We start from the raw sequence: 24,669 nt of genomic DNA, 5'->3' as shown, positions 1-24,669 counted from the left end.
CTCAATAGACTCGTGGTCCAGAGATTTCTGGGTGGATGGATCAATGGTAACGGCATATTTTTAAGACAAGGGACAGGAGATTTAAAGGGATGTCAGGAAGGGTTTGTTCACCCAGAGGGTGCTGGGAATCAGGAGCTCATGGCCTGTAAGAGTAGTAGAGGCAGAAACCCTCAGAACTATTTAGATGTGCAATTGCCACGCCAAGGTCAACATGGCTGTGGGCCAAGGGCTGGGATTAGAATTGTTAGGCGGTTGTTTTTTTACTGGGGCAGACTAAATGAGCTGAAGGGCCTTGTTGTGGGCTACGGACCTAGAACACTATTCACCTCAACTATTTTCACCATTTTCCAGGTGAAGAATTTACGGAATTTCCTTTTGGATTGCTTGGTGACCATTATTTAGTATTTAGGGCATTGAGTGATGCTCCTTTCAATGTGTACTTGGTCAAAACCTCACTTCCCCATACCCTACCTCTATGAACGAAGGACCCCAAACTGCAGAGCAGCGACAGTATACCCTGGCACAGCAGTTAGAATCATAGAATCCTCACAGGAAACAGGCCATTCAGCCCATCAAGTCCACTCAATCCTCCAAAGATCATCCCACCCAGGTCCAGCCCCCCTACCGTTTCCCTGTAATCCTGCATTTCCCATGGCTAATCCAGCCAATCTACGCATCTCTGGACCCTATGGGCAATTTAGCATGGCCAATCCACCTACTCTGCATATCTCTAGACTGTGGGAGGAAACCACAGAGCACCCAGAGGAAGCTCACACAGACATGGGGAGAACATGCAAACTCCACACAGACAGTCGCCCGAGGGTGGAATTGAACCCAGGGCCCTGGTGCTGTGAAGCAGCAGTGCTAACCACTGAGCCACCGTGTCGTCCAAAATTCAAGGCAATAAGGCCGCATTAATGTAATTACAAATCTTTTGAGTAAAGAAGGCAAGTGTTAATTGAGAGAATTAAAACAATAATCAGAGTAGTTGGTTTGGATTGAGAGAAACCATCTTCTCTGGCGGGGATGACTGGAACAAGGGTATTTGACCTAGAAATTTGAGTTAGGTCATTCAGATGATAGCAGGGAACATTTTCCCCAGGCAAAGCCTTATAGCAATTTGGCACCGACTCCACCGAAAAGCCAAAAATGCTGGGGGTTAGTAACTGAAGCATCCAATTTGACATTGCTAGCTAAAAACATAAAGCAAAGACACCCAATCGAGTCGAGTAAACAGATGTGTGGTTGGTCTGCTTGGAGGTTCCTCAGAATTGGAGGTCTAGCACACGTACTTGTGATGGGACTGTTATTGTCATCTCCTGGTATCCAGGATAGCTGCACACTCCTGTCTCGAGGGTTGGTTAATTCCAGGTCCGAAGGTGGATCAGGACTGTCTATGGAATGAAAACATGAAATTAAAACCAGAAAGGCCGTGACAGAGCCAAACATATCAGAAACTAGACGGATGTGTGCAGAAATGTAGGGTGGTGTGGCTGCATGCACAGGGGCCTGTTGCGTACCCAGCAGGTAGATGGAGAAAATGTTTGGTCTGCCTCAGCAGCAACCATTGAGTTCAATAAGGCTTCAGCAAAAACAGCTACATGCAAATACATGGCAGACTAAAACAACCTGCACGCATAACTGGACTTTACAGTCCACTGCCTTTCTTCAAACTGAAGCTCTAAATTACTTGCTGCTGAAAGCTCTTCAGAAAGATTGTTAATCCTGAATTTGAGAGAGGCAGAAATCTAAGGCATACAAAACAGGAAAGGCCGGGGGTTGGGAACAAACTTAACCCTTCTGCAGTACCCGACAGTCTCTGATCAGACTGAGTTTAAAGGATTGCAGCATTTCTGCTTTCTCTACAATAACTGGATGTTCAGTCCATGTAATTATCACTCTTTGGAGTGCAAATAAACTTTCCAATATCTGACCTAAATGCAATACGCTGGACTTTGAAAATAGCATCATTTAGTCTGGAGATCTGCTCTTATCAGAAACCAGTATATGTTAAACCAAAAAGTATTGAAAAGCCTTGGAGGGAATGCAAATGAGTTTTACTTGAATGGCATGAGGAATGAGGGCCTTTCTTTCTGTGGATTGATTAGAGAGAGCGATTGTTCTCATTACAGAAAGGGGCAATTACATGGTGGTTTCATGAAGGAATTCAACATTACGAAGGGAAAATAGAAAATGTTTCCAATGACAAGAGGGTCAACAACCGGAGGACACACATTTAAAGGTACTTGCAAAAAAAAAGTCAGAGAGGAAATGAGGGACAGTTCTGCCAATGCAGCTGGCTATTCTGGTCTATCCCAGATCTATACCGTCCCAGGCCGCATGGCCTGACAGGATGCAGATTTTTGAAAAGGAATCGGATGCGTTGTCAAGAAAGGAAAATGTTTCAGATCCATGGGGAAACGAGTGGGACTAATTTGAAAGCTCTATCGAACTGTCAGGGCAGGGGTGATGGGCGGAATGGTCTCCTTTTGTCCCACAAATTTCCGTGGCGAGGATCTTCAAAGTTTCTCTCGGCTCACAGAAATCCTACATAACTGCCTAACGATTTATCGGGCGAGGGTTCGCTGCTTTCAGTTTAATAAATAGGGCTTAAATGAACCCAAGTAGCCCTGCAGCCTGCAGCCAGGGTCTAGGCAGGTTCAAAGTGAAGCAACCCTGTGATTGGGATTCCCACAGCACTCGAGGCTGGACACCCTCAAAGAATTCAAGGCATTTGCTCAGGCAGGATTGTCCTCTTTGAACACATGCTGTCTATTGAGAAGTAGATAAGTCTTGTACATATGGGATTTATTTTTGCACAGAATGGGGAGAAATTTTCTGGTGTTTCTTCAATGTTCAGTTATTCCTCAAAATGATGTCTTCACAATTCTCCTCCCTGCTCATAACACTCTGGAATCAGTCTATTCCTGGTGACATATTTGATTAAATCCAGTGGAGTTTCTTGACACAATACCTGAAGAAGAAGTGTGGTCACTACTTTAATCACAGAAAATGTGATCGCCCAATTGGCACACAGCAAAAGGTCCCTGAAGCAGCTGTGTGCTAATAAACAGATTGCCTGTATTAATGGTGTTGGTCAAGGGATAAGTGCTGCACTTTTGCACAAATAGTGCCATGAGATCTTTCATATCCACTTGCCAGGACAGATGGGACCTCTACTTAACGTCTCTGTACCTTTAGTAGAGCAACATTCCTTCACTACTGAAATATAGATGCAGCTAAGGTGATCTGCTTTGGTTTCTGAAGTGAGATTTGAACCTGACTCAGTGAGAGCTCCACCACTGAATTAAGGGTGAAGATTAAGCAGATATGAACTAAGTGGGCATCCTTCTTAAAATTCATATTTTTGTCAAGTTGTAGAGAGCATTTACTTGAACAAAAGATGCTTTGAAGGCCAATATTAGCAATACAAGCATCTTCAGGAGGGGACTAATGGTAACAAAAGAGATACTTTAGCAGCAGGAATTCATGTGCATGCAGTAACAGCAAGGATTTCAAATCTGCTCAATACAGAACTCCACACCATGTCATGGAAACTGTTTTGCAATAGTACTACGTCGCAAGACCAGATCTGTCTTAAATTTGGCAAATCATCCTGTTAACTTAGAGGGTCTCGTGTTACCGTTGGTGAATGAAAAAATGCAAGTGTAGCAAATAAGTAGATAAAGTGTTCCAAAAAAACTGAATACTCTTCAATGAGCTGCATTTGTGTGACCGAAAGATTGGAGCCAGTCAACACAGATGACTCAAACTCATGACATGTAATTTAGAGAAATGCACACAAACTCACACACATTCCAGACTCTCCTGCATACAATCTCAATCCACAAAAACACACACACACACACACACACACACACACACACACACGTCGTCAGAGGGGGAGTCATTCAGTCCATCATGTGAGCACCATGACTTAATAATACTTAACCTGCTTTGTCCCGTCCCCACCCCATAACACCTTAGACATTGTTTCTATTCAAATTACATCTGATGGCCTCTTGAATGTTTCAATTCAACCCGCCTCTACCACACTTCCAGGCAATGCATTCCAACCCTCAACCTCACGCGGTGTGGAAAAATTATTTTCTGACCTTGCATTTGATTCGTTTTGCGAATTATTTTAAATCTGTGTTTCCCCTTTGTCATTTGATACAAAACCAGTTTCTCCTTATCGAATTAATCCACGCCTGCCGAATCTCATTTTTGTCCTTCACCTCTCCAAGAGGAAGAACCCCATTTTCTCCTCATTGTCTTCGTCATTGAACTGTCTCTCATCCCTGGAATCATTTTTGTAAACCTTTTCTTCACGTCCTTCCCGAAACATGGTGCCCAGATTGAGTACGATATTCCAGCTGAGGACTAACTAGCATTCTTTACATGTTCAACACAGTCACCTTGCCTTGTACTCTGTGCGCCTACTAATAAAGCGGAGGATAATGCATGGCTTATTAACTGCTCTCTCCATCTGTCCTGCCACCTTTACTGTCTCCAGTCTCTCACACCAGAGAGACTTGGCAAATACTCACTGTCGCATTCCAGACACACACGTCAAACGCTCTGACTCTCCCGACAGATAAAGTCGACAGTTACAGATACTCCTGGGTTCTGATGTGGCTGTTGCATGTTTCCAACATGACAAGAATTCTGCTTCTTCAGTTGTTTTTAAACTTGCAACAGTGCAAGATTTAATCGTCAACACCAGATCTTTCACCCACTGCGTGCAAGTATGACTTTAAAGTATGCATACACGGAAATTACAGAATTCATCTCAGTCAAGAGCCAGAAAGGATGGAAACACATAGCAGACCCTGCAGCATCTGGAAGATTGGACACAGTTGTGATTTGGAAAGATGTCCTGCAAGAGAACAGCTTTCCTCACAGCTATCAATGAAGATGAATTACTAAGTGGAACCTCCATTACCAACCAGAATGGAGTGGACCTCAAATGGTGGACATTCTGACAAGCAACTGACTGCTTCCACATACAAGCAAAGCCTTGGGAATCATTCATAAAAATTATCCTTGTCGTCATGTGAGTGACCATCAAGCACGCAAAACACTAAGCTAGTCATGTGTCCCATATGGATTTTACAACCATTCTAATAATGGAGGTTCCACAGTTGGTGAAAACACAGAATCACCCAGGTGGTGAAGGAAGCACCAATAAAAAGGTCAATCTAGAGTTAACACAGAGCTACTTAAATGTATCTACCTCGGCTAACTGAAGGAAAACAAACCCCAAAGAAATAGGCGCAAGGTACACCAAATGATGGTGGCGACATGATGAATGAATGTTACAAGTAAAGGAGCAGTGTGGAGCTGTCTAAGCATCACCCTCCACAATGCTTCACCTCAAGTGGATAATGGAGAGATAAATGAAGCTGGTGAACATGCTGCATTATGGCTGGAAATAAAATTAAGAGAGCCAAGTCAAAACAAATGGAAGAGCAAAATGTGTTCAGACAAACACTTGTTAGTTTACCGTGTGGGCTAGCTGGAGTTGAGGAACGGGCTGGAAATAAAGAGCAAGGTCAGGGTTTAGTTGTAGCCAGCACAAGTTAAAACGGTCACATTTTTCTGCCAGTTTTATAAAAACAAAAGAAGAAATTGTGCATCAGCTTATTCGATCTCAGAAATGTCAGAGATAGCAAGAACTGCAAATGCTGGAGTCAGAGTCAACACAGTGTGGAGCTAGAGAAACACAGAAGTTCTGAAGAAGGGTCCCGACCCACAACGTCGACTTTCCTGTTCCTTCGATGCTGCCTGACCTGCTGTGTTCCTCCAGCTCCAACTGTGTTGACTCAGAAATATCACAATCATTTCCACACAATGCATTATTTAAAGCTGTAGTGATAGTTGTCATATCAATTATCAATCCCATTTTTGCGAACATCAAAGCTCTATAGGTAAACAAGATGCATGTCCAGTCTGGTTATTTCTTTGATGATTTTGGCTGAGCTATCTCTGTTGGTCAGGCCATCAAAGGGTAGCCATTTGGGTCTTTTTTATAATTCTTTAATGGGATGTGGCTGGCCCTGGTCTGGTCAGCTTTTGCTGCCCATTCTAAATTGCCCCTTGATCAGAGTAGCTTGCTATGGTCATTTTGGACTCAGTTAAAAGCCAACCACACTGCTGTGGGTCTGGAGTCACATGCAGGTCCGACCAGGTAAAGACAACACATTTTCTTCCTTCTGTCAAAGAAGCAGATGGATTTATTTTTAAAGCAACAATTGACAAATGTTATATGGTCAGCATTAGTCTCATTCTTAATTCCATTTTTTGTTTAATTCAAATTTCACCACCAATGGTATCTGAACCCATATCCCCAGATTAGCCTGGGCTTCTGAATAAGTAACACAGTGACACTGCCATGATGTCAATGCCTGACCATTTTCCGGAGTGAATTCTCTGGCAGTAACTCAGATGAAGCTCTGTATCTGATCATGGGGGACAGCACAAAATCTAAACAACACAGCCCTGACTGGCCCAAGAACCCTGTGAGGCGGTCTATCCAGCTTAACATATTTGGAAAGCAACTAAATGGCAGCACAAGTCAATAGAGTGACAACGATCACTGAAGGACACAGACTTAAAAAAATAAATAAACAAGGGCTCCGATAAAGGGGGTTTCAGGTTGGCGTGCAAAGTAAATTGAAGTTTGCCGATTTGGCAGGGAAGTTGCAGAGTCTCAGAGCTCTCGGTATAACTGAGACACCAGTAAGGCATGTTGTTGGGGAGGTAGGGGATTACAAGGGGAAGGGGAGTTACAAGCGAGGAGGGCAAGGGGCTTTGGTGGCAGATTATTTTCATAGGCCCCACAGCAAGGAACACTGAGTCGGCTCTGACCAGTCCAGAACCCAATTTCCACATTCAAAGACATGTCATCTGAAAGAGAAGCAGATTAGTAACTGGGACTGATCTCGAAGCAGCTTCCCTGCCACTTGTGAGGCTATCAGCTACTCCTATTCAGTAAAAGATAACATACGTTCAACATTGGCTGCTGCCATTCTATTCAATGGGCACCATGTGGCAAATTGTAGCTTTCCATTCGAGAGGCCAGATATTGAACTATTGAAGGAAAGTGGCCTTTCCCAGCAGGGTGTCGAGCTGGTTGTCAAGTATGGTGGGGGTAAGGGAGATCATTTTTTTGGTCAGCAGCTGCAGGAGGGAGTTGGTATTCATCTCCCTGAGGCAGTGACTCTCAGGGCGCTGTACTCTTCCCTCCCAACCAGTTTGACATTGATGCTGACCTTAATACCTTTTGGATGTGTGTTGCCTGTATTACATGTTGACTGCAGCAGGGAGAGCCAATACACTCCCCCGTTTCGCAAAGCATCACCTCAGCAACGCCTTGCAAGAGGGTCAGCTTTTCAAGTGATGCTGGTGAGACAAGACACTCATACAAAGTAAAATGCCAAAGCCGTTTCATCATAGATTCTTTGCAGACTGGAGTGACAAAAGGAGAGAGAGAGAGGGAGAGAGAGAGAGAGAGCACACAAATAGAAGCCACATTACCTAGAACAGCAAGGTCAGCCGTTGCAGAGTTTGAGTCCAAGGTCGTATTCACCACACACGTGTAGGATCCCTGATCTTCCTCAGACACATTCAGAATGGTCAGGACATTGCCAGAGGCTTGGTGCCTGAAATCGAGACCATGTATTTGATACTAGCTTGACTGCTTCAATCATCACCGCTGCCTCAGCCTCTCATTCCAAGGGGGTGGGGCGGGGTGTCCGTTTCTGGTTCAGATTTGTGGTAATTCATCCAACGTGAATACTAATTCATGGGGGGGGGTGAGAAGAGGGGTGCTTCCCCACCACTCAACATGCATCAGAAAAAGAATCCTGCTAGGGAGAGGTGGTGAAGCCTCTTGAAGATAAGCTAACTGGGCTGTTCCCACATGGAAATACATGACCTGAGATAGGCATGACACCCAAGAGAATGGGTTTCCCATTGGCATCATGTTGCATTCATTGCAAAGACTTCTGACTACAAAGACAACACAAGGAACATGCCTGCTCTCCGTGTGTGGGCAAGGCCGGACTAGGGGCAATAAATATAAGACAGTCGGTGATAAATCCAATCAGGAATTCAGGAGAAACCTCTTTACACAGAAGGGCTAGTTGGAATACAGAGCGGGTGTGATACATCCTGCTTCCCCATTTTGTGGGGTTGGGGATCTCTGTGCAATTAGCAGTGGGGCTCACTCAAAAATTAAGTCAGTTTCACTTTACTCCACCCCATCACCATAACTTTCCACCCCTTTCTCCTTCATAAAAAAAAAACTAAATTTATTTCAAAAATACACTTTCTTCATCAAAACAAAATCTCTTTGTATATGTACATAGTCACAAACACAGTAAGCCCTGCATTTAGTTAGCTTGCCCCTAATTGCATCTATACTTGTGACCTCAGCCATTCCTTGCAGTAGCAAGCTCTAAGTTTCAACCACATTTTGTGTAAAGGGATTTATTGGTGATTGTTTTTAATATTTAGATTTGATCTCAGTGGTCATAATCACATGGCAAACGCTTCCATACTTTAACTTGTTTGTGTATTTAACAGTGAAGTGGTGAGGCTAAACCAGAATAAGAGTGTACTTTAAGATTGGAGGACAGGAGTTGCTAGAAACAAAAAGAAGGACAGTGGCACAGTGGTTAGCACTGCTGCCTCACAGATCCAGGAACCGAGGCTCGATTCCAGCCTCGGGCGACTGTCTGTGTGGAGATTGCATGTTCTTCTTGTGTCTGTGTGGGTTTCCTTCGGTTTCCTCCCGCAGTCCCAAGATGTGCAGGTTAGGTGGATTGGCCATGCTAAATTGTCTGTAATGTCCAGGGATGTGTAGGCTAGGTGGGTTGGGCATGGGAAATGCAGGGATACAGGGACAGCACTGGGGGCTGGGTTTGAGTGGAATACTCTTCAGAGGGTCAGTGTGGATTCGATGGGACAAGTGGCCTTATCCCACACTTTAGGGATTCTCCGATCCTTTGACTGAAGTCTTCTTTCCCGCTTCTACAATCTGGGCAGTGGCATAACCCAAATGATAATGAAATTGTTAACTAATCACATAATAGCGAAGCTTCATCAATTAATCTGGAACAGGCATAAGTTGATGAAAACCTCAATGGTGGAGGGCTTGGGTAACCACAGCTAAGTCTCAAATTACTCACACTTGTTCCCCAAAACGTTGTTGCCTGCTTTGCTTCCTTTGTAATTGAAAAATGGTTTATGTTAAGTGAATGTACCAAAATGAAATATGTTTGTGTGCGGAATGATTGTTGGGGGCTTTCTACTTCGTTCATCTGTGGCTGGTCATCAGAGTCGATTGGTCAATAAAGGTCAACGACTGCTCAATCAATCGGAAACTGATGAGCCCCCTTCCCTCTCTTCTGGGAAATATCACCATATGAGCTGCGTTAACACAATCAAGGCGTCCAGTACAGGGATCTACAGTACCTTTCGTCATCAGGCAGCTCCTCGTTGTTTTTCAGCCATATAATTGTCGGAGAAAGTGATGGGTCATGCTTCACTTTGCACTCAAACACAGCGGTTCCCATCATCTGCACAGACTGATATAGCGGCTGTTTCAGGATGGTCGTCGGATCTAAAAAAATTCAACATGTTCATGACAGTCGCTATGCTTTCAGAAACAAAACAAAGCTTATGAGAAAAGATAACCCAATAGCGCCACGGATCTCACCTTTGACCTGGAGAAAGGCTTTGTTTTGGACGACGCCAAGGGAATTGGTAGCGATGCAGGTGTACGTACCACTGTCATTCTTCTGCGAGAAGGAAATCTCCAAAGTGCCGTTGTCATGGAAAACGTAAGAGTCACCGTGGAGGACACTCCCTTGGTCATTCTTGAACCTGGGGTTGAACACAATTCAAGTAACGCCACTGGCAGCATGCACCTCTTCCCAGCCTCGGTCCAATTTCTCCCCACATCCTTTGTTTTGTTTCCCTCAGATTTGCCAAATACCAGAATTCCTCAGAACATTGTGCTTGTTTCTCTCAGCATTAAACAAACATTGACTCTTACTGCAAAGAAGGAGGCCATTCGATCCATTGCTTTCATACGCCGCCCTGGCTCCTGGCAACGAGCTATCAGATAAGGATCACTGCCCTTTCCCACAGCCCTGGAAATATTTTCTTTTTAGGTAGAGACTCAATTCCCTTTTGAACGTGGCCTATGATTTCAAGTAGTATATTCCTGAACGCAATATGCTGCGTTTTAAAAAAAAAAATTTATTAGGCCCGAATCTTGGAAAAACCTGAGTGATGCCCTTTTACAGCTCAAAATACATACCCGGGTCATTTGCGACATGACGAGGAATTTTCATGTCGTTACCCAGCAGTAAATTTTAACTGCATGCCACAATGGGAGTGTGTGAGGAGTGCAAGTGCCCAATAGACTACCACCTTGACTCTCCGACACAGCTCCCAATGCTACGTAAAGGCCCGCTAAACTTCACCCCTCCCATCAAACCAACTTTCCTGTCCCCTCACGTTCCTTCCAGGCCATCTTACATTCCCTTATGTCACCCTGGGCTCTTATGTATCCTCCAGTCATTCACCCATTGTGCGCAATGTATCATTCTCAGGTGTCATACTGTAACAATGGGAATCATCCAAAACAGGTTGAAAGAGCATCAACTCTTTATGGATCTAAAAAAAAAATACCCACTGAATTCAAACTTAAGGCAAGGGAAAAGAAATGTTGTAGTCCTTCAAGTACCTATTTGATTTGTAAACAAAGAAAAGGAGATCAGAGACATTCTTATATGGTCATAAAAATTATTCTCTCTTTGACTAATAAGACCACACTGCGAGCTGGAGCTTTTGAGATCCAGCCAAGCATTTGTAATAGAACAGGAGTCTGAACAAAAGCTTTCGGCTCCACTGAAAGAACATATAACCATTTCAAAACAGTGTCTGTTCTCTGGAAGGGAGTAGAGCTACATACCACCTTCAGAAAATAAGCAAGGTCGCCAATCCAATTAAATCAGGGCACGAAAATGTCACAGAAAAGACTTCTTTACATTTTCTGATGCATGTTAGCACTTTCTCCATTGGAAAAAGTAATGGAATGCCTCTCAACAATTACACTATGCTGGTCAATGCAACCATCAATTTACCTTCTCAGGACAGACCTCTAATGAATTATTGCATTAAAAACACATCTGTATTACATCACAGGATCTGAGTGATATTTGAAGTTGTCAAAACGTTTTATACTTCCCTAGCAGAATATTCCTGACATCTTCAAGAACTGTCAGATCTGCTGAGCACTTAATGGGTTTCTAAAACACCGCAAAAATTGTGTGCATGATGAAATATGATGTTTGTCTCCCAGTTAAGGGGAAGCTGAACTCAGTTGGTCAGAGTGTGTATTTTATACACTGGGCATTCCTGACTTGTGCAAAAGACCAGAAGAAAACAGGACAGGGTCAAGAACCAGGAGGAAAATCCATGGTCCTGCAAAATAAAATCGAAGTGTAGCCATTTACACATCGAATCATGTCTCCACAGCCAAGAAAAAATTCCACCGCTCACCTCTTTCCAGGTCTTTTGCCAATGAATCTGTGTCCTGTGGCTGTGATCCTCCTTCGAGTTGAAACAGTTTCTTCTCAACTAATCTTACTGAACCCTCCACCTGGCAACTTACAGACCATGTCCTGTGGTTCTAGTCTTTCCAACCAGGGGGGAAAAAAAAGAAACCCTCCCTGCATCTAGTCTGTCCAAGCTTGTTCGAAGTCTAATTGTATCAATAAGATCCCCTCTCAATCTTCTCAACTGTAGTGCATACAGGACCAATCAAGCCAATCTCTCCTCATATGGCAATCTGCCATCCCCAGTATCAGCCTAGTGAACCTCCACTGCACTCACTTTGTGGCATGTATATCCTCTCTTAGATACAGAGATCAAAACTGCCCAGAATGCTCCAGGTACAGTCTCACCAAGGCTCTGTATAACTCAACTAAGAAATCCCTACTTCAGAACTCAAATCCTCTTACAATGAAGACTAACATGCCATTTGTCTTCCTCGTTGCTCGCTGCATCTGCATGCCAACTGCCATTGGTATACAAAGGGATCTGGGTGTCCTTGAACATCCATACTTCCCAACATATCACTATTTAAAAAAATACTCTTCTTTTCAGTTTTTCACAATTAAGTGTATTCCCATTTAACTACGTACTGCATCTGCCAGGTGTTTGCCCACTCATTTAACTTGTCCAAATCCCTTGAAGTCTCCTTGCACCCTTCTCACAACTCTCAATCCTGCCCAGCAGCAAACTGGAAATATTACATCAGCTTCCCTTATCCAAGTCATGTATATATACGATTAACAGCTGGGGCCTAATCTCTGATCCTCATGGTACTCCACTTGTCACTGCTTTAAAAAAGAAAAAAGCCCATTTACTCCCCTCTCTGTTTTCTGTCTGTCAACCAATTCTTAATTAAATGTTGATCTATCATCCCAATCCCATACACTTCAACATTGTCCACTAACCTTGAGGGGCCTACTCAACAGCCTTCGAAAATCCAAATGCAACACATCCACTGGTTCTCCCTTATCTATTTACTGGTTACATTCTAAAAACATTTAGTAGATTAGTAAAACATGATTTGCCTTTCGTAAACCCATGCTAATGTTGTATAATCTCATTAATATTTTCCAAGTGTTCTGTTATCTTTTGTAATAGACTTTTCTCCACGACTGACGTTAGACTAACTGGTCTGTAAATCTTCATGTATTCCTCCCCTTCCTTTTTAAATAGAGACATCATATCAGCCAGCCCTCAATTTGTAGGAACTCCTCCAGAGTTTTGGAAGATGACCATCAATGCATCCAATATTTTTAGGGTCATTCCCTTTCGTACTCTGGAATGTAGATTATTTTTGTGATTTGTCAACCTTTAATACCACTAATTTCCCCAGCACCAGTCTCTTACTAAAAATTATTCCCTTCAATTCTGCCCTCTCACTGGAACCTTGGTTCCCTAAAATTTCTGGGAGATTATTTATGCATTCTTATGAAGAGGGAACTAAAGTTTGTGTTCAATTCTTCTGCCATTTATTTGATACTCATTATAATTTCCCTGGCTTCTGACTGTCAAGGGCCTGCATTTGCCTTTAGTAATCTTTTTCTTGTCACGTATTGATAGGAATTGACTTTCAAACCTTCTATGTTTTGTGTAATCATAATTTATTTCCTCCTCTTGACTTAAATGTTTTGTCTTCCTTTGCATTTTAAAATACTCCCAATCCTTAGGCTTACAACTTTTTTAGGCAATTTTACATGCCTCCTCTTTGGACCAAATACTATTCCTCATTAGTTTTGTGAACCATGGTTGACCAAACATTCCTCTTTCATTTTTGAGACAGGCAGGAAAGAATAATTATTATAATTCATACGCATGTTTTTTTAAATATGAACCATTGCCTGTCCACCAGCAACCTCTTGACTAAGGTTCCCTAATCTATCATGCCAATTTGCTCATAGTTCCCTTTATTTAGCTTCAAAAAAGGTACAAGGACATTCTAACTAGCTACAGTTTAGCATCAGCAGTGGGTGAGATGTTTGAACAATAATTAGGAAAAGATTAGAGAGTTAATTAAAGAGAGCTAGCACAGATTTCTAAAAGGTAGGTCGTGCTTGACTCATCTAATTGAATGTTTTAATGCAGTAACAGGGAAAAGTGACGAGTACAGTGCAGTGGATATTACTCCTTTGGATCATAAGAGGTGTCTGACAAAACAACCTTAAAGGCTTGTGAACATAATTCAAGCTTAGCAATAAGAAGGTCACCATGAAAGTGAATAACAAAGCTGGTTTAAGTTGTGGCAAATGATTGTTTTTCCAGATCGGAGGATGGTAGATAATTGTGTTCCCCAAGCATTTGTACAACTGCTTCTTTTGATGTGTATTAATCACTTAAATCCAGAGTAGCATTTCCAACCTTGTCAATTATATCAAATTTCTTTTAGAAGAACAGTGAGATGATGCCAACTCACTGCAAAAGGAGATGGGCTGACTAATATACCAGGCAGACAAGTCGCAGGTAGAATTTAATACAGAGCGGTATAAGCTGGTGCATTTTGGTAAAAGGTTAGGGAGAATATAGGTTTAATGGCACAGTTCAAAACAGAGTGTACAGAGACAGAGATCTGAAGGTTCACACAGAGATGTTTGAAGCTGGCAGGACATAATGTAAGGGTCATTAACAAAGCAAATGGAAGCTTGCATTTCATAAACTGAGTACAAAAGCAGGGAAGCTATGTTGTTACCTTATGTCACAAAGCTCCGGTTAGGCTGCAAGTAGAGAAATTCTGGGCACCACACTTTAGAAAGGATGTGTGGGTCCTCTTGAAGGCGCTGTCGAGATTTACGAGAATGCAGGGATAGGAGAATTTAGCTACAAGCTTAGCTAAGTTGAAGAAGCTGGAATTGTTCTTCGAGCAATGGAGGTTTAGCAGCACCCTGCTAGATGTGTGCAGGATTGCAGATTGTTTAGATAAACCAAGAAGCTCTGTAACCATCAGCTAATCGTATAAAGACTAGAAAATATTGTTTTCAAGCTTTGGACAAGAAATGCAGAGGGAATGTTAGTCAGAATCTTTTACACCACAATGGCCTGTATCTCGCTGACTACAACATAGTTTGTTTTGAAAGCAACCATGACATACGAGTACTTCAGAGAAGTAAACTTATGACACCTCCAAGAAAAGAGTGTAGGAATGGGTCTGACTAGGTTACTTTTCAGAGAGCTGGCATGGACACGAGGGCTTCAAAACCTCCTTTGGTACACTTTTACACAGATGGCATATCCTTGTTTGGTGGAGACTGGCTTTCATGACTGTATGTGACAAGGCAGGTGGCAACAAAATGAGATTTGCAACAATGTGCCTTCTAACTGAACATGACAGGGTGATGTGACGTGGCAAGGGTGTGTCGCAACAGTGTGCACCAGGATGCATTGTTGGAGTGTGGAGTGATGGCAGTATGCAGCAGGGTGTTCTGTGGCATGGTGGCGTGCGACAGGGTGCATTCTTGGAGTGTGAGCCAGGCTATCACAGAACTGAACAGTTGGTAACTGTTTAAGCAATAGCTTGGTAACTTGTGTGGGAAGGAGCAATTCTGCTAGTTCACCAATTCTGATTGGCTATTTGTTTACACAGAGCATGGAGACAAGCTTTGTAAATAGGACACACAATGACCTGATAATATTTCCCTTGAGTAGCATTATACATCGCACAGAGTTTGCATTAATCTACTATTGATGGTCTCCTTACCATTGAACCTGAGGTATTGGTGATCCAAAATACGCACAGTCCAGCAACGCAGCCTTGTTGGCAATTACCTGATAAACCTGGTCAGCTGGTGTAAGCATTCTGGGTGGCTCAGCTGAAAAATGCACCAAAAGGTAAACATTTATCATTGAAATCATTTTTTAAAATCTTGGTTTCTAAAATTACTCAGGCCAAAGAATGTGCAAGAACATCCAACAATACATGAGACATAGGTGATATTGTGGTTCATTTTAAAAATCTTTTTCATGGGTAAGAGCATCTCCAGCTGGGCCAGGAGTTACAAACCGTTTGTAATGGTGATTGAAGCGGTGGTGGTAAACTGCCTTATAGGAACAGGATTTCAAGATTTCGACCGAACAACAGTCAACAAACGGTGATACAGTTTCACAACATGATGTGGAGATGCTGGTGTTGGACTGGGGTAGACAAGGTCAGAAATCACACGACGCCAGGTCATAGTCCAACAGTTTATTTGCAAACACAAGCTTTCGGAGCGTAGACTTCACCTGACAATGAGGCTACATTCCGAAAGCTTGTGTTTTCAGATAACTTTGTTGGACTATAACCTGGTGTCGTGTGATTTCTGACCTAGTTTCCCATCAGGATGGCGTGTGGCTTGCTGGGGAACTTGAAGGTGTTCCCATCCATTTGCTGACCTTGCTGTCCTAGATGGTCAAGGTCCCAGGAATGTACTGACAAGGGAGGCTTGGTGAGCTGCTGCATTGCATCATGTGGATGGCACGCACCACTGAAGATAGCGGCGGATGGGGTTTCAATTAAGCAGACAACTTGGTCAAGCTTGTTGAGTGCTGTTGGAGCTGCATTCATCCAAGCAAGTGGGGAGTATTCCATCACACTCCCCACTTGTAGTTGATGGACCGGCTTTGGGGAGTCAGGGTGGGAGTTGCCCACCTCAGAATGTTTAGCCTCCGAGCAGCTCGTTACCACGGTATTTAATTGGCTGATGTAGTTCAGTTTGTGGTCAATGGGAACACCAGGATGTTGATCGTGGAGGATTCAGCAATGATAATGCAGATGTGTGTGAAGGGCTGATGGTTAGATTCTTTTCTAAGGAAAAAGGTCCATGCCTGACACTTGAATGGTCAAATGCTATTTGGCACCTCTCAGCTAAAAACCAGAGGATGGCATTGGATTGACAGCAATAGCTCAAATGCCTCTCAGGATACCCATACGAGGTCATCTGTTGATGTCAGACACCTCACTGCAGAAGCTGGGAAACTACCTTTAATGAGTTATGAAGATCAAACAGCCTAGCTCATCCATCCATGATATTGTACAGACCTTTGAAAACTTCAATCACTGGCTCAGGAATTAATGTCTAGATTTTATTTCCCTTACTCTACGCAGAAACTCATTCGACATGTTGACTGCTGTTTAATGAATTCTGTCTTTAATACCATTTCCTGAATTAACCTTCCATCTATTGCTTTCCTAGCTGCTTGGCTCAAATTGTCAGGATTCTCAAAAAACTGCTCTGAATTTCACTCGTCTGTCCCATTATACGCTTCGCCTCATTCAGAAAACCATGACTTGTTTTAGTTGTCTTTGCTGTCTCAGGTCAGAGTTGAAACTTGCAATTACTACTGAGGAAACTAGACAAATGGACATGTTGCAAGGCAAGCAGCAAAATCATAAATGAAGGATCACTCTAGCAAGAGGAAAGGAGTTAGAGGAAGAGAGCAAATTTCAAATCAACTCTCCAACAAGATGATAAAAGGATCCAATTGGAAGATTCATGGATAAACTACAATTTGAATGAAGGTTTCTCTTGTTGGATGCAGTTACAACAGGCAGTATCCTGGGGCTGAGACAAACATTACAGAAACACAGAAGAGCTATGTTGCTTCCCACAGTGTTAAGTCTGACCTCTAACTGTCTGACCTTCTCATGAGGCACTTGGAACAGAATTGTCCATTTCGTAGAACTAGCATCATTCTACGTAAAAATATCTGATGTCCTAAAAGTAAACAATTGCAAAACCCAGTTTCTTGAACTTAATGTTCCATGTAAGTTGGTCAGAACTAAAACAATTCCAATTCTTCAAATGGATTTTACTTCAGCTTTGACCAAGAGGTATCAATGCATTGAAAAGTGCCTGTAGACGCAAGAGGCCCAAAACCTATTCTGCTTTTAATGGGATCAGGGATGGATAAAATAGGCAAAGCACTTCAGAAAGACTATCAAACTTTTAACTTTATTTCTTTACTTTTCTACCCAATACTAAAAGGCCAGTGACATTTAACTTTTAGTTTTATTTGTTTACTTTCTACATTAGACTAAGAAGGACTGCAATGTTTAACTTTTAGTTTTGTTTCTTTATTTTTTTGCTTTATACCCAAGTACCGCTGTACCTAAGATGGCGCCAGGAATGGCAGCATCATACACTCTTCACTGTACTCGTGTACTTCTGTTCTTGAGTAGACGAGACAATAAAATTTAAACTAAATAAAACTAAACTAAACAGCCGGTAAGTCATCACAGAGGACTCAGGTAGGCCACAGCCTCTAATCAACTGAAAAGAAAGTAACAGAACACTCCTGGCTGCAGGCACAGCAGAGGCCACCCAACTTTAATGTGCAATATTTCTCGTCTGGAGGCAAGGCAGTACCAATTTTAGAAAGGGGACTGGGTGTCCCAAGGGACAGCATTTTGAAGGGTAGATAGCAGGCCTTGCACAGTCACTGACGTCCAGCCCGTCCACATGCTGAGCCCACGATACAGGGTAGCGAGGGGAGTCTGGTCAACAAGCAACATTCATGTGAGAGTCACTGGGAGGAAAGTCACGAGCTGTTTAAAGGCAATAGCACAGCTTACCGAGTACATTGACAAATGCGTTTGCCAACAAATATCCGTGCTCATTGGAAGCATTGCACTGGTAAACGGCGCTGGAAGAGACCTGCACTTTTGTGAAGCGGATAGTGTCATCCATTGGCTCCCTGCTGATGTCACTTGGGGCATCTGCAAACCGGAAAGAGGCGAAAGGTTTCCGAACCAGAGATTTCAGAACCTGACTGTATTCGGAGAACAGAAAAGATTCTTCAAACAGTCCCGTTCTGCACTAACGCTAAATGCCCCTGTACTCACTTTCGATTGGAAAACCATTGACCAGCCATTGGACAGTAGGCTTGGGGTTGCCATTAGCTCTGCAGATCAGCGTTCCGTCTTCCCCAGGCGCGAGAATCAAGTTCTTGGGTTCGCTGATCCAGTACGGTGCAGCTGCAAAGACCAAATTACATACAAAAGGCAAAGGAACAAGTCTTACTCTCTGAAACAACTTCTAGCACCGCCACTACTTTCAGCACGGTCAACTGCAAAGTTGTCTCTCTGCAACCTGATCCAGAAGATCTACGTAAATGTCAGAACAGACTCAAGAACTTAAATGGCTTCATCCTACTCCGAAATTTCCATGTTGCTTTCCTTTTAATGGGAGGAAGAGGAGGAGGTGGTGCAAATAAGTCTAAGTGTAAGAGTTGTGGTGAGCAGTCTCAATGAAGCTGTCAAAATCCCAGCTAATGAATTAGAGTTACTACGATTCAGTCTTATTTGCATCCAAGCTTCTAATTTAGACTGATGTTAAAAATATATTATTTTCACTCAATCTTGTCTGACCTTAAGTTATGAACTTCCATATCTAACTCAAATAGACACTGAAATAACAAGCCATTGCCTCATTAACTGGGAGAGCTTTATGCCTTTCCTGATTCAAAGTTAACACTTCCAGTCAATCTTTCAAGACTTAATGAAGCCTCAGGCATTGTGCGTGTGAAAAGCTGGGTTTGTTATCAAAAGGCTGAGTCCTATTTATAGCTTCCTGCTTTTCAACATGATGCTCTTGTTATTTTCGGTTACCTCAGTCAGCAAGCAGTGTTGTCCTCTCGGATTTAGGAACAAATCCAAGCTCTGCTCCAAAACCGATGCTTCACTTTGATAGAGGGACTGCTGCACTATCAGAGGCATAAACCAAGGTTTTTCATTCCATACCCTGCTTGGGAGTAGGTGGGAACAGAACATTCTTCAAAAGATCCCCATCTCGTTACAAAGGTTAGGGTTAGTCCCATTGGTGCCAAATGTGAGGGGCTCCAGCTGCACTGGCAGAATTAACAACATGAAAGTGATGATGGCAGTGCTGTCGATGTGCCTTTGAATGGTATGTTCTACCGTCAGGGGAAAAGGAAAAATACCTTCTTCTGGCATCCAGGGACTTGATTCAGGGAGTACACCCTTGTACAGGCCCTCGGACTACTAAATTGCGGGGATAAAATGGACTAGTGTCTCTGGCAGCTTTGGACTGCCATCTCCATGTCATAACTAGACAATCCCAGCAACAATCACTCGGTAGTCAGGCTCTGATTTAATCACTGCAATGAATTGCTTTAGAGGTGACAGAAAAGATACCATAAAAGTACAATTCTGTTGTTCATAAAGATAACCTTTTGAGGTTCTAAAATGTTCTCGATTCCTCTCTTTCCCCACGTACGCAGTGTGTCAAAAGAGCTTATCTCTGTACAACTGGAGCCATACCTTTGACTGTAACAGAAATGACGTGTGTACTGCTTCCCAAGTAATTCTTTGCCATGCATCGGTATTTCCCAGCATCCGACTCAGAGACGTCAATAATTTTCAGGGTCTTCTTAAAATTGATCTCCAAGGCCCGGTGGCTGGGCAATTCTCCCCCTTCTTTGGTCCAATGGATAATTGGTGTGGGCCTGGAACACAACAGACAAGCCTTACAAGGGAATTAGCTTTCATTAATAAAAGGGATTGAGTTCAAGAGCCGTGAAGTTATGCTCCAGCTATACAAAAGCCTGGTTTGGTCACATCTGGAGTATTGTGTCCAGTTCTGGTTGCCTCATTACAGGAAAGATGTGGAAGCATTGGAAAAAGGTGCAAAGGAGATTTACCAGGATGTTGCCTGGAATGGAGGGAAGGTCTTACGAGGAAAGGTTGAGAGAGGCAGGGCTTTTCTCTTTAGCACGACAAAGGAGGAGAGGTGACTTGATAGAGGTGAACAAAATGATCAGAGGTACACAAAATGATCAGAGGTACAGATAGAGTGGACAGCCAGAGACTTTTTCCTAGGGTGGAGGTAGCTACTATAAGGGGGCATAGTCTTAAAGTGAGTGGAGGTACAAATAGGGGAGACGTCAGAAGCTCTTTACTCAGGGTGGTCAGGGCGTGGAATGCATTGCCGGAGAGGATAGTGGAGTCGGCCTCATTAGGGGCATTTAAGCAGCTAATAGACAGGCACATGGATGATAGTATAAGGTAGAGGTGGAGGTTAGATAGACCTTAGGTTTAGGGTAAAAGTTCAGCACAACATCGTGGGCCGAAGGGCCTGTATTGTGCTGTACTGCTCTATGTTCTACGTTCTATGGAATGTCAGGCATCAGAGTTTCACAGAAGGAGTACCTACTGGGTCTGAACTGGCTCACCGAGTGAGCAATCCTAGAGTGCCATTCTCCTACCTTCTGCCCATAACCCTGCACCTTGCTTCTTTTCATACAATGACATTTTTAAGTTATAACAAAAAATGCTCACACCCACACAAAGAATACAAAAAAAAAGGTAAGGTTGTCAACAGGTTCTTTGCAAACCTGTGGCTGGACTGTTCAGTGCACTGCTGAGACCGTGCTTTTGGATGAGCTTTAAATTTGACCCCATTTGCCCTCTCATGTGGGCATTAAAGATTCCACTGCACTCTATTCAACATAGGAGGTTTCTCCCCTGTGAACTGAACAATATTTATCTCTCAAATTAACAGCTGCAGCAAAATTGCTCATCTAGTTATGATTACTTTGGGATCTTGCTGTGGATGTGATGGACAGTGCTCATTCAACATTACAACAGTGACTAAACTTCAAAAGGTACTTGATTGGCTGTGATGTGCTTTGGGGTGCCTTGAGGATACGGAATGTGACAAATAAATCCAAGTTCTTTCTTTCATTCTCGTCCGTTCTTGACCCAACTCCCTCTTCTCCAGCAGATGTTGGATCCTGCAGAGTTGAATTGGGCACTGGAGTCCAGCAGCTATCCAGCTAAAGTAGTTGGGAGCAAGAGGCAGTGGGGAAATCATAGAATCCCGACAGTGTGGGAGCAGGCCATTCGGCCCGTGTCTGCACCACCCTCCAAACAACATCCCACCCAAATCCAAACCACATCCCACCCAAATCCAAACCTGACCCTGTCCTTGAAATCCTGCATTTTCCCAAGGCTAATCCACCTTAGCCTGCACATCCCTGCAATACCTCACATGTATCCAAATTAAACTGAGCTTTCTCCAGCAATCCTTGTGTTTGTTTCAGATTGCCAACATTTGCAGTATTTTGCTTGTATTCAAGTTTTTGCAGTCATTTGATTAGATTGGTGACAGCACAGGGAAGTACTCTGTTATTGTGCCGTCAGTTTTATTTTATATGCACCCGATAAAGCAACACAGCATTAATGACTCATTTAAAATATAAAATAGCACCTCGGACACAGGAAAATAAAACTTCTGGGAATGGGACATTTCAACTCACAGGCCGTCAGCAATACATTCCAAGTACAGGACCTCTCCTCTCAGTACAGTCTTACTGCTGCTTGCTTCTTTGGGACTGATAATGATGGGCCTTCGCTCTCCCACTGGGCTGTCTGCAAGAACACAAATCCATGAAGCCATCAACAGAACCAAACCAAATAGCTATTAACGTGCACTCGAGAGCAGAATTTGAAGGTTAACCGCACACAAAAGATCTGGAAACTGCTTCAGAAGCACTAAACTACAGTATTAGTAATAATTAGTGACAAAGCAAGGACAGGGTAAACAGGCAAAGTCTTTTCCCTGGGGCGGGAGAGCGCAAAACTAGAGGACATGGAAGTAAGGTGAGACGGGAAAGATATAAAAGGGACCCAAGGGGCAACATTTTCAGGCAGAGTTTGGCACGTGTATGGAATGAGCTGCCAGAGGAAGTGGAGGAGGCTGGTATGATGACAACATTTAGGAGGCATCCAGGCGGGTATATGTAAAGGAAGGGTTTAGAGGGATATGGGCCAAATGCTGGCAAATGGGACTAGGCTTTTATAGGAACAAAAGCAGAAGTTGCTGGAAAAGCTCAGCAGGTCTGGCAGCATCTATGAAGAAAAATCAGAGTTAACATTTTGAGTCTGGTGAACCTCCCTCAGATCTTTATAGGATACCTGGTCAACATGGATGAGTTGGACCGAAGGGTGTGTTTCCATGTTATATATCTCTATGATTCTATGTCCTATTCACTTATTCACCATTTCAATCCTCCTTAGGACACCTGTCATTGCAATATTGCTGCCACACCAGCTTGTCTACAGCAAAAGGCATTCATTCCTTGAATCAGAGCAAGTGTCTTTGTAGCACTCAATTACTGCACACGACGTTCAAAGCATCTCTGCCCAGCCTTGTCATTCTGTGCAATGCTGAGCTTATGGCTGCCCAGCAATTTGGTCTTGCCTTGCCTTTTTAGCAAAAGACCCAAGTCAGGCAGTTTGTCACCGCTGTCAGCGGCGATCAGTCAAGGGGAGGACATGTTACTGTACTGTGTTACATCAATGTCCCACCTGCAGCAGCTCATCCAGCAAACTCACAAAATGTTCTTCAACCAAATGGCCAAGGAGTGAAGTGCAAAGAGACCTCAGTTAAGTCAATGGAGGCCCACCATTGGTTAGTGGTTCCCACTACAGTCAGTTAAGGGCATTGTCCAATATCAGGTCAAGGGCTTGGATGCAGTCTAAATGGTTGGGACACAGAATCAGGTGTTCTGTATCATTCCAGTCTGGGGAGCCGGCCACCAGCAGTCCTGCAGGTCCAGCAGTCCTGCAGGTCCAGCGTAATGAGTCCAGGAGGTTATAGTCAGTCAGCTGGGGAGCTGCATGGTGATCGGTCAGGGCTCCAGTCACTTATCAGTCAGGGATAGTAGGAACAGCTGATGCTGGAGATTCTGAGATAACTAGGTGTAGAGCTGGATGAACACAGCAGGCCAAGCAGCATCAGAGGAGCAGGAAGGCTGACGTTTCAGGTCTGCACCCTTCTTCAGAAATGGACTCATCGGTCAGGGTTGTTCTTTCAAGTCAGTCAAAGGGGGTGGCAGGGGTTTTTAAAACGCCTCGATTGCAATTAAAGATATCTTAGTGTAATTAATTTATTTAATCATCTGTGCCACATGAATCTAGTAAGGATTAGCTGCTATTTTCTTTTGTATTTCAAACGGCCAACCACTTACATCAGCAGTTCACATTCCACAGTCTCTGAATAAACTGAGCTGTAATTTTGGGCGAATTGTTTGGAAGCTTCAAAGGTTGACTTGCATTCCGTGAAAATACAACATGCGTATTATTGTGTTATCTTTTCAGATTGAGAGCTTACAGTTCAAGGTGCATTCAATTTAAATTGCGCAGATAGCACCATAAACACACAAAAGGTTCATTTTACATGATCTAGTTATTGGAAAGTCAAGCTGCCAAGTATAACCAGCACAATGGAGCAGGTGGGGCTGCATTCATGGAACAGAAACGCTCTTTTCTGTTCTACCTATTCAGCTTGCTTTTATTTCTAATTAGATTATTCTGTACAAAACCTTTCGCGCGTACTCACTCCATCACAGTAATCAGACTTCCTTTCCAGCCCAGCCCAATGGTTTTGAAGTCACAACTCCATTTTAACGAGGAACGATTGAGGACTAAACCTGAGATTTTAAATCTATTTCTTTTCACTGGGGCCAGAAAAATTTCAGTTCCTCAGTAATGAGACAAGTAACTGGAAACTGCGCATAGGCTTAGGAGAGACACAGTCAGACCTCTGCAACCTGACTCCTTTCAGATAGCATCTTCTGGCTCGCATGGCCTGAACTTCCTGACAAAGGGATCTCAGTGCTACCTTTGGGGAAGGAAAGCCAGACACAGGGGCTGTTATCTATATAAAATTGGCACAGCTCAAAACCCAGAATACTAAGCAGCTCTGAGTGGCCCTGATCTGCGAGGTCATTGGAATGAGGCTTTAAGCCAGGTGGGCTGCCTGTACAAAACTGTACCAGCATCACTTACAACACAAGGTGATGGCCTCGTGGTATTATCGCTAGACTGCTGATCCAGGAGACCCAGGTAATGTTCTGGGGACTTGGCTTCAAGACAGATGGCGGAATTTGAATGCAAAAAAAATAAGAGTTTAATCATGGCATGAAATCATTGCCAATGGTCAGGAAAACCCATGTGGTTCACTGATGTCCTTTAGGGAAGGAAAATCTGCTACCCTCACCTGGTCTGGCCTACATGTGATTCCAGACCCACAGCAAAGTGATTTGCTT

At 43.3% G+C, this 24,669-nt stretch overlaps 1 protein-coding gene across 5 annotated transcripts in view; it reads right to left on the bottom strand.

The window, feature by feature from the left end:
* Window positions 1-24,669, bottom strand: part of nrcama (neuronal cell adhesion molecule a) — a 358,574-nt gene that overhangs the window by 57,730 nt on the left and 276,175 nt on the right. For 3 of the 5 annotated variants that reach the window (XM_048607553.1, XM_048607555.1, XM_048607554.1), the window contains 9 exons: window positions 21,877-21,988; window positions 19,880-20,064; window positions 18,443-18,574; window positions 18,173-18,316; window positions 15,320-15,431; window positions 9,725-9,891; window positions 9,481-9,628; window positions 7,540-7,664; window positions 1,293-1,394 (listed from right to left, as the gene is read on the bottom strand). In XM_048607553.1, the coding sequence (XP_048463510.1) occupies window positions 1,293-1,394; window positions 7,540-7,664; window positions 9,481-9,628; window positions 9,725-9,891; window positions 15,320-15,431; window positions 18,173-18,316; window positions 18,443-18,574; window positions 19,880-20,064; window positions 21,877-21,988 (1,227 nt within the window). Of the gene's footprint in view, window positions 1-1,292; window positions 1,395-5,506; window positions 5,537-7,539; window positions 7,665-9,480; window positions 9,629-9,724; window positions 9,892-15,319; window positions 15,432-18,172; window positions 18,317-18,442; window positions 18,575-19,879; window positions 20,065-21,876; window positions 21,989-24,669 lie in introns of all 5 variants that reach the window. The other 2 variants (XM_048607557.1, XM_048607556.1) reach the window with 1 other exon arrangement.

Source organism: Rhincodon typus, chromosome 18, assembly GCF_021869965.1.
Source record: "Rhincodon typus isolate 14 chromosome 18, sRhiTyp1.1, whole genome shotgun sequence".
In the NCBI taxonomy this organism is placed as follows: domain Eukaryota; kingdom Metazoa; phylum Chordata; class Chondrichthyes; order Orectolobiformes; family Rhincodontidae; genus Rhincodon; species Rhincodon typus.
This window is presented reverse-complemented; position numbering and strand designations above follow the sequence as displayed.